Source organism: Mobula hypostoma, chromosome 5 (genome assembly GCF_963921235.1).
Source record: "Mobula hypostoma chromosome 5, sMobHyp1.1, whole genome shotgun sequence".
NCBI classification, from domain to species: domain Eukaryota; kingdom Metazoa; phylum Chordata; class Chondrichthyes; order Myliobatiformes; family Myliobatidae; genus Mobula; species Mobula hypostoma.
Genome location: NC_086101.1, coordinates 196702645 through 196713179, shown reverse-complemented (window position 1 = coordinate 196713179; position 10535 = coordinate 196702645). Strand labels below are relative to the sequence as shown.

The 10535-nt window shown below is 44.6% G+C and overlaps 1 protein-coding gene across 6 annotated transcripts in view; it reads right to left on the bottom strand.

The window, feature by feature from the left end:
• Positions 1-832: 832 nt before the first annotated feature.
• LOC134346399 (ribonuclease T2-like) overlaps positions 833-10535 on the bottom strand; it is a 119299-nt gene continuing 109596 nt past the window's right edge. For all 6 annotated transcript variants that reach the window (XM_063047759.1, XM_063047762.1, XM_063047760.1 and 3 more), the window contains 3 exons: positions 10406-10438; positions 4622-4654; positions 833-973 (listed from right to left, as the gene is read on the bottom strand). In XM_063047759.1, coding sequence (XP_062903829.1) covers positions 929-973; positions 4622-4654; positions 10406-10438 — 111 coding nt within the window. In that variant the 3' untranslated portion in view covers positions 833-928. The remainder of the gene's footprint in view (positions 974-4621; positions 4655-10405; positions 10439-10535) is intronic.

Sequence of the window (10535 nt, the reverse complement as noted above, 5' to 3'; positions counted from 1 at the left end):
TAGACTCATTTACTGAAAACGTCTTCCAGTTTCCTCCCTCCTGAGTGAACGGGCAGCTTCCCTCCTCCTCAGCATCCCAGTTCCAAGACTCTGTCAGCTCTGTCCAAGTCCCAGTGCCCTCACCCCCGCAGCACATTCACCTGCAACCCCTCCTGTCTGCACACATGACGAAGGAAGAGTCCAAACAAAGAAAGCAACACCATGAAATGAAGCTTTATTGTTTCAAAGGCATAGGTAGCTGCACAGCATTGCTAAAGTCCGCTAACTCTGTTTGCAGTTTCTATCCTCCCGAGTGCAGGTCTCGCTCTCTCATAACTGTATGTTACTCTCGCTCCCATCTCCCAACCTCTCCTTCTCTCTCTCTGTGCTGATGTGTGTCTCAATTCCTCTTTGTGTGAGGATTGTCATATGTGGTGAGTACGTGTTATGTGATTGTGCGATGTAAGCCTTCCCCCTGAAGTTCCCGTGTCTCCTGGGGATTATTGCAGTGGGGCAAGATTATTTCTAGACCACATCCAACTATCTCATTCCTTCAGTCTGCCTTATTTCCCCATATCTCTAACTGTCTACTGCTCTGTCACCCATCTCCCTCCCTCCCCCAACCCCCTCCACCATCTCCCTTTCCCACTCTACCGCCCCCACTCCCTCCCTCCCTCCCTCCCTCCACCCTGTCCTCCCTCCCTCCACCCCCTCCCTACTTCCTCCATGCTCTCCTCCCTCCCTCCACCCTCTCCTCCCTCCCTCCACCCTGTCCTCCCTCCCTCCACCCCCTCCCTACTCCCTCCATGCTCTCCTCCCTCCCTCCACCCCCTCCACCCTCCCTCATTCTCTCTCTATCTCCCTCCCATCCCACAGTCTGAAGCTGAGCATTTGCAGTCACTGTTTCATTGAGCGTGCGTGCGGTTTGCTTCCTCTGATTTCTGGACAGCTAGATGAGGTTGCCAGGGAGAACCAGCCGTGCTTCCACAATATACTGCAAAGCAAAAGAGGGGAACAGTTACTGGCCGAAAGTTCTCAGGTCCCTATTTGATTGCTTCTTTTTTGTTTTGGACTGAATTTGAAAGATGTCTCGGCAATCCAAATATTGCCACCCTTGTCTTCTGCCTGGGAACATATTGGTCCTGAATTCTGTTCGAATGTTCTTTAAATGACTCCCACTTGTTAGCTGTGGACCTAAGCCAATCTACTCTCTTCAGCTCCTGCGTAAAACCATTGCAATGAGCCTTTACCCACTTTCCCCGAGATCAATAAATATCTGAAAACTTAGAGCTCTGACCTCTGCCCAACTGGTCCATGCAAGCTAGTCTCACTTGCCAGCATTTGGCCCATAACTTTCCATTCAGGTACCTGTCCAAATGCACTGGCTTCAATCACTTGTTTGCCAGCTCATTCCACACACTGACCACCGTTTGGATGAAAATGTTACCCCAACATATTCTGGTTAGAGTGATGGTCAAGGCTGATAGGACCTTGGATAAGAGAGATATTGAGGCCCACACTAGGAATGAGAAGGCATGGATTCAGTACAGGCAGCTGAGATCAAGTGAATTCCTGTGGAAACCATAGAAACTACAGCACAGAAACAGGCCCTTTGGCTCTTCTTGGCTGTGCCGAACCATTTTCTGCCTAGTCCCACTGACCTGCACACGGACCATATCCCTCCATACATCTCCCATCCATGTATCTGTCCAATTTATTCTTAAATGTTAAAAAAGAACCCGCATTTACCACCTTGTCTGGCAGCTCATTCCATACTCCCACCACTTTCTGTGTGAAGAAGCCCCCCCTAATGTTCCCTTTAAACTTTTCCCCCCTCACCCTTAACCCATGTCCTCTGGTTTTTTTCTCCCCTTGCCTCAGTGGAAAAAGCTTTCATTCGCTCTATCTATACCCATCATAATTTTACATACCTCTATCAAATCTCCCCTCATTCTTCTACGCTCCAGGGAATAAAGTCCTAACCCATTCAACCTTTCTCTGTAACTGAGTTTCTCAAGTCCCGGCAACATCCTTGTAAACCTTCTCTGCACTCTTTCAACCTTATTAATATCTTTCCTGTAATTTGGTGACCAAAACTGCACACAATACTCCAGATTCGGCCTCACCAATGCCTCATACAACCTCACCATAACATTCCAGCTCTTATACTCAATAGTTTGATTAATAAAGGCTAATGCACCAAAAGCTCTCTTTACGACCCTATCTACCTGTGATGCCACTTTTAGGGAATTTTGTATCTGTATTCCCAGATCCCTCCGTCCTACTGCACTCCTCAGTGCCCTACCATTTACCTTGTATGTTCTACCTGTAGGAGTATAGAGGGAGAAGGAACGTATTCCACAAGGAAATCAAGACATATAATAGCTTTTGCAGAGAAGGTCAGATCCCAATTGGAGTACTGTGCTCAGTTCTGGTCACCGCACTACAGGAAGGACGTGGAAGCCATAGAAAGCGTGCAGAGGAGATTTACAAGGATGTTGCCTGGATTGGGGAGAGTGAACTTGGCCTTTTCTCCTTGGAGCAACGGAGGATGAAAGTTGACTTGATAGAGGTTACAAGATGATGAGAGGTATTGATCATGTGGATAGTTAGAGGTTTTTTCCCAGGGCTGAAATGGCTAACACGAAAGGGCACAATTTTAAGGTATTTGGAAGTAGGTACAGAGAAGATGTCAGGGGTAAGTTTTTTTTATGCAGAGAGTGGTGAGTACGTAGAATGGGCTGCCAGCACCAGTGGGGGAGGCAGATACACTCGGGTCTTTTTAGAGACTCCTGGATAGGTACATGGAACTTAGAAAAATAGAGGATTGTAGGTAGCCTGAGGTAATTTCTAAAGTAAGGACATGTTTGGCATAGCATTGTGGGCCAAATGGCCTGTACTATGCTATAGGTTTTCTCAGCTTTTTTTTTAAGATGGGCAGTTGGTGTAAAGGTAAATGCAGTGTGAAGAGAGACTGCGAGGAGGGATAGGTAGAGGATAAGGTATAATTTCAGACAGTTAGATAGTATGAAATATCTTTATATTAATGCAAGAAGTATTAAAAATAAGGGTGATGAACAGAGAGCATGGGTACATTGAATTTTGATGTTGTGGTCAATATAGAGACTTGGCATCCACAAGGGTAGTAATAGCTGCTTGGATGTTCCAGGGTTTAGCTCATTGATAATCAGGGATGGTATCAGAGCTGTGGAAAGGGGGTGCTGGTGGTGTGGCTTTGATAATCAGGGATGGTATCAGAGCTGTGGAAAGGGGGTGGTGGTGGTGTGGCTTTGATAATCAGGGATGGTATCAGAGCTGTGGAAAGGGGGTGGTGGTGGTGTGGCTTTGATAATCAGGGATGGTATCAGAGATGAAGCTTGCAACTCCTCCAGAGTTGTCATAGGTCTTGTGCTGGTCTCCCTCACTAGTCCCCTTCTTGCATGGTCACTCAGTTTTTGAGGACGGTTTTCTCTAGCCAACTTTACAACAGTGCAATTTCTTTGCATTTCATGATAATTGAATTAATTTTTCTCCAAGGGATGTTCAGTGACTTGGAAATTTTCTTGTATCCATCTCCTGACTTGTACTTTTCAATTATCTCTTTGCAGAGTTGCTCGGAGTGTTCTTTTCTCTTTGTGGTGTAGATTTGCCAGAATACTGGCTCGGCAGCAGTTGAACCTTCCAGATGCAGGTGTACTTTTACAACCACACAGTATATGGGGAGATACAGATACAGGTGTACTTTTACAACCACACAGTATATGGGGAGATACAGATACAGGTGTACTTTTACAACCACACAGTATATGGGGAGATACAGATACAGGTGTACTTTTACAACCACACAGTATATGGGGAGATACAGATACAGGTGTACTTTTACAACCACACAGTATATGGGGAGATACAGATATGGCAGGAATCAGTCTGGGATGGAACATTTCAGTTATGAGCAGAAAATGAAGAGGTTCAGCCAGTGTTCCCTTCAGTGGAGGAAGGTGAGGCTGTGGTGTGAAAAGGGAGTAACTGATAGAAATATGAGGGGGACAGAAGAAATATTTCTCACTGGGAGAGGTGCCTAAGACTAGATGAGGAAAGGCTGGGTGTGAGGGTGATATCTGTAAGAAGATCCTTTCCTACTGAGGGTGGCGGTAATGTGGTACACACTCTGAGGGGTTGATGGAGGCAGGGTCTCTCACAATGTGAGAAACATCACAACGAGCTGCTGAATGACCAAGGCCCAGTCAGCTATGGCCCAAGTGCTGGTCGATGGGGTTAATGGGGATGGGTACTGGATGGGGTGGAGTTCTCTGCTCTAAACTCCATTTCTTCCTTGTGCTCACCAGTCTTATTTCTGCTTTGCCACTCTTTCTGCTTATCTCTATCCATTTCCCTCTCTCTCTCTCTCCTTCCCTTCCCTGCCTTTCTCTCTATCTTCCTCACGTTCTTCCACAAACGATCATTCTCTGCCTCCTCCCCCATCACTCTTTCCTCACTCTGCCAACTGATTTCTGTTTCCTTTCACTTCTGTCTGCTGGTTCCCACTCTCTCCCCCTTCTTCTTTGTTTCATCGCCGTTTGATTGCAGACTCCTTCCTCATGGATCGAGGAGTCTGTGTTTCTTTCCAAAAGATGATACTCACATATTCTTCCTGATCATTGCTCTGGTCTGATCTCTGTGAACAAAGAGGAAAGTGAAGGTTACCAGGAGTGCACTCACCCAGAGATGACAGCAGGACCGGGGGGATTGATAAAGCCCGTTTAGCAATGAGGAGAAATGATAAATACAGAAACAGAGAGAGTGCCAACCAATCCTAGAGGAATGACCCAACATTTGCCCACTCCATGGATAATGATTAACAGGGACTACTCTGTCTTTCCGGTCTGTCCCAGCATGAGGGTGAGCTCCTGGTTTTGTCTCACTCCTCTCTTCCCACAGTTCTGTAGTACTTATGCAGTCCAGGTTCACTCCAATTCCTTTCCAATGTTCCTGTCTATCGTCTCCCATCTCCATTCAGGCAAAAATCCCAGACCTCAGCAGCTTTACCAGGAGGATTGAAACTAATTTGGTAGCAGGATGGAAATGAGAGAATCAGGTCAGGAAACGGAGGGATTGTGAGGCAGGTAGATATCAGGACCAATAAGAACAGGCAGCAGCAAGTGTATTCATTTTAATGCGGAGAGTGCTATGGATGACGGGGATGAGAGAACGTGGATCTGTACATGGAAGTATGAAGTTCTGGTCATTACAGAAGCTTAGTTGAGAGAGAAGCAGGATTGGTCTCTTTGTGTTCCAGGATCTCAATGCTTCAGAAAGATAGAGTAAATCACAAACAGAACATCTGCAGATGCTGGAAATCCAGAGCAACACAGAAATTGCTGGAGGAACTCAGCAGGTCGGGGAACATCTAATCCAGCACAACACACAGAAAATGCTGGAGGATCTCAGCAGGTCGGGCAGCATCTATGGAAATAAACAGTCAACATTTCGGGCCGAGATCCTTCTTCAGATGCTGCCCAACCTGCTGAGTTCCTCCAGTACTTTCTGTGTGTTACTCCAGGAAAGATAAGACTGCAAGGTGAAAGGGGATGGGTAAATTGCACTATTTAATCAGAGACGATATTAGAGCTGTTTTCAGTGGGACACAATGGAGGCTCAAACACTGTTTGTAAATGAATAGAGCTCAGAAACAGGAAAGGTGCAAACATACCAACGTGATCATATTACTGATCCACCAATAGTGACGGGGCATTGAGATGAAGATATGCAGACAGGATCAGTGAAGGTGTGAAAACAGCAGGGTCATTCAACTTCTCCAATATTGATAGGGACCCCTTAGTGCAAGAGGTTTAGAGGAGGGCAGAATTACGTGAACCCAGGAGGGGTTCTTAAATCAATATATAAATAGTCCAACAGTCATAGGAGCTATGCTGAACCCTGTGTTGGGTAATGAGACTGCTCAGGTGAGGACAGTTAGGAAACAGCAATCAAAATCCATTATTTTCTGTTTCTTAAGATAGAGGTAAGATTAGGTATGAACCTTGCAGGAGAGTATTAAATTGGAGCAGGAGAAATTACAAGAGTATTCAGCAGGAACGAGGGAGAGTTAATTGGAAATGGCCATTTTTGGCTGAATCGACATCTGACATGTGGAGGGTATTTAAAGAACAGCAAATTGCACAGATTCCAGGACTGGACATTCCAGGAAAAAGTAAGGACAAGAATGTCTAGGTCAGACAAACCTAGATGTTGATGGGGTGGTGAACTTAATCAAGAGGGAAGTAAAATCGTATGTATTGAGTATAAGAGCTGGAATGTTATGATGAGGTTGTATAAGGCATTGGTGAGGCCGAATCTGGAGTTTTGGTCACCAAATTAGAGGAAGGATATAAATAAGGTTGAAAGAGTGCAGAGAAGGTTTACAAGGATGTTGCCGGGACTTGAGAAACTCAGTTACAGAGAAAGGTTGAATAGGTTGGGACTTTATTCCCTGGAGCGTAGAAAAATGAGGGGAGATTTGATAGAGGTATATAAAATTATGATGGGTATAGATAGAGTGAATGCAAGCAGGCTTTTTCCACTGAGGCAAGGGGAGAAAAAAACCAGAGGACATGGGTTAAGGGTGAGGGGGGAAAAGTTTAAAGGGAACATTAGGGGGGGCTTCTTCACACAGAGAGTGGTGGGAGTATGGAATGAGCTGCCAGACGAGGTGGTAAATGCGGGTTCTTTTTTAATATTTAAGAATAAATTGGACAGATACATGGATGGGAGGTGTATGGAGGGATATGGTCCGTGTGCAGGTCAGTGGGACTAGGCAGAAAATGGTTCGGCACAGCCAAGAAGGGCCAAAAGGCCTGTTTCTGTGCTGTAGTTTCTATGGTTTCTATTGTTTCTATGGTAATGTTTAAGAAGCTAAAGTCAAACAGAGACTTGAGGATAATAAGGAAGTCAGAAAAGAATTTAAGAAGGGAGTTTGGAGAGCCAGCCTTAGCCATAAAAAAGTAGGATTAAAGAGAATCCCAAGGCATTCTACGCATTCACCAAGAGCAAGAGGAGAACCAGTGAGGTGGGAGGACCACTTGAGGATAAAGGAGGGAACATGTGCTTGGATGTGGAGGATGTAATGAGTACTTGCATCAATATTTATCAAGGAGAAGGATAAGGAGATCAGTGTAGATTACGATAATATGACAGGGCATTTCAAAATAATAAAAAAAATGCCCTAGATATGAGATATAAGTATGCTGAGTCTCTTAACATTGTTGGCAAGATCCCCCGACCTGATGGAATAAACCCAGGATATTGAGAGAAGCAAGATATTAGATTGCTGGTGTCTTGACCAGTAGTTTCATGATGCCTCTAGTCCCAGGAGAGGTCCTGGACAACTGGAGAGAGGCTAATGTCATTGCATTATTCAAAAAGGGAAATGGGGATAGTCCTGGAATCTATAGACTGGAGAGCCTCAGTGGTAGGGAAGAGACTAGAAAAGATTCTTTGGGATAGGATTTATGAGCAATTTGAAAACCAGTGGTTAATTAGGTATAAACAGCACAGCTTTATGTGAGGTAAATCATATCAAACTAACTTGATTTTCTCAAGGAGGTGATGAAGGGGATTGACGAAGGTAGAGCTGTGCATGTTGCTGACATGGAAAGCCTTTGACAAGATGCTTCACGGGAGTTTGATGCAGGAGATTAAGATGTATGAGATCCATGGTGAATTAGCTTGCCCACTGAAGACAGAGGGTAGTGGTCAATGGGACTTACTCTGGCTGTACTCTGCAGGGATCTGTACTAGGTCTATTTATATCTACATGTAAATCACCTGGATGTAACCATGAGTGGATGGGCGAGTAGGTTTGCAGATATGAATAACATGGGATACTGGGAAAGGATACAATGGGATATATATATAGGTTGCAGATATGAATAGTGAAATTGCAAATGGTGACCATTGGAATTTGGCCAATGGTCAAATGGTGACCATTTCAGAGACAATGGCCACAACTGCCTGGCCTTTACTGTATGGGAAAGTATTTAATTGTGGCGCGTAGCCAAGTGGTTAAGGCGTTGGACTAGCGATCTGAAGGTCGTGAGTTCGAGCCCCAGCCGAGGCAGCGTGTTGTATCCTTGAGCAAGGCACTTATCCACACAGGGCTCCAGTCCACCCAGCTGAAAATGGGTAGTGGCAAAATGCTGGGGGTTAACATTGTGATAGACTGGCGTCCTATCCGGGGGGAGTCTCATACTCTCAGTTGCTTCACACCACGGAAACTGGCATAAGCACCCGCCTGATGATCCTATAAGGCTCGGGACAGACTTTAACTTTAAAGTATTTAGTTGGGGGTAGAGGAAGGTTATGACACCATTAGGCAGGAGCTGGAGAGCTAAACTGAGAATGGGTATACTCAAGAAAATGCACATCAGAAATGTGGAGATTGTTTAGGGGGCACTTGCTGGGGTTTCTGGATAGCTTTCCTCATTGAGATAGGGAAAAGATGGTAGGGTGAAGGAACCATTGTTGACAAGAGATGTGGAACATTCAGTGAAGATGAAATGAAGAAAGAAGCTCTTAAGGTTTAGGAAGCAAGGCTCAGACAGGGCCCTACTGAGTGACAAGGTAGCCAGGAAGGAGCTGAAGAATAGGAAGAGCTAGAAGGGGCATGAGAAGGCCTTGCTGAGTAGGATTAAGGAAAACCCCAGGAAGAACAGGAGGATGGCAAAAGTGAGAGTAGAACTGATCAGGGATAGTAGAGGATACATGTACCTGAGTCGGAGGAGGTAATTAATGAATACATTGCTTCAGTATTCACAGCTGAAGTTTATGAAGACAATATAAAACAGGCGGAGACACTTGAATATGTGAATGTTAAGAAAGAGGTTGTGCTAGAATTTTTGACAAACATTAGTATAGATAAGTCCCGGGATGGATGTAATATTCCCTAGGTTACTATGAGAAACGAGGAAAGAGAGTGCTGCACCTTTGGAAATAATCTTTGAGTCCTCATTAGCCACAGGAGTAGCACCAGATGATTGGAGGGTGGCAAATGTTATTCCTGTCTTCAACAAAAGGTGTAGGGATAACCTTAGGAATTATAGACCTGTGATAGGTAAATTACTGGAGAAGATTCTTAGAGACAGGAATTACGACCATTTGGAGAAACACAGTATGATTTGGGATAGTCAACATGGCTTTGTGAGGGGTCTCACGAGCCTGATTGAATTCCTTGAGGATGTGGCGAAGGACAGTGATGAAGGTAGAGCAGTGAACATGGTGAACATGGATTTTAGTTCGGCATTTGATAACATTCCCCATGTTAGGCTCATTCGGAAAGCCAGGAGGCATGTAATCCAGGGATACCTGGCTGTGTGGATACCGAATTGGCTTGCCATAGAGTGTGGTTGTAGATGGAGCATATACTGCCTTAGTGACCATTATTGTTCCAGAGGGATCTGTTGAGGGTCCCCTGTGTTTGTGATTTTTATAAGCTCTTGGTTGATGAAATGGAAGGGTAGGTTAGTAAGTTTACAGATGAAATGAAGATTGGTGATGTTGTGGATAGTACAGAAGGTTGTAATGGGACATAGACAGGATGTAGAGCTGGGCTGAGAAGTGGCAAATGGAGTTTAATCCAGGAAAGTGTGAAGTGATACTCTTTGCAAGGTTGAACATTAAGACAGAATTCAGAGTTTTTCCCAGGGTAGAAAGAGCTGAAATGAAGGGGGATATAAGTTGAAGGAAATTGGAGTAAAGTATAAGGGGAATATCAGAGATGAGGTTTTTTTTTACATAGAAAGTGGAAAACCCTGCCAAGGATGGTGGTAGAGGTGGAGACATTAAAGACATTTAAGTGACTTTTAGATATACATAAGAATGATAGAAAGATAGAGGGGCTATTTATGAGGGAAGGGTTAGATTGACCTTAGAGTCGGTTGAAAGTTCAACACAACATCACAGGTCAAACAGTCTGTACTGTGCTGTGATGTTCTATGTTCTATGTTCTGAATGTGACCATTGCCGTGTTGGAAATTGGGAGATCAAATGTACGGGGGTAATACACTGCTAATAGCAAGACCCTTAATAGTGATGTTGTTCTGAGGGATTTTGGAGTCCAAGACAATCGCTCCCTGAAGAGGTTACACAGGTTGATAGGTGGTAAAGAGACACATGGTATGCTCGTCTTTATTAGTCGAGGAATTCTTTTCAGAAACTGGGATGTTGTAGTTTTATTAAACTGCATCTGGATTATGGTATTCAGTTCTGCTTATAGGAAGGATATCAAGGCTTTGGAGAGGGTGAGAAGAAGTTTACATGCATTGAAGGTGAGAGATGATATTAAGAGCAGGAGTAGCCTGGATGTTCATGTTTCCAGATCCTTCCTCAGGAATCAAGGAGCTGGCATTTGTTTTCAGGTAATAATACTCACAGAGTGGTGTTCAATGCTCCCGCTGTGTGATCCCTGTGAACAAAGAGGAAAATGAAGATTACCAGGAGTGGACTGACCCAAGAGATGACAGCAGAACCAGGAGGGATTGATGAAGACCCTTTAGGAGGAT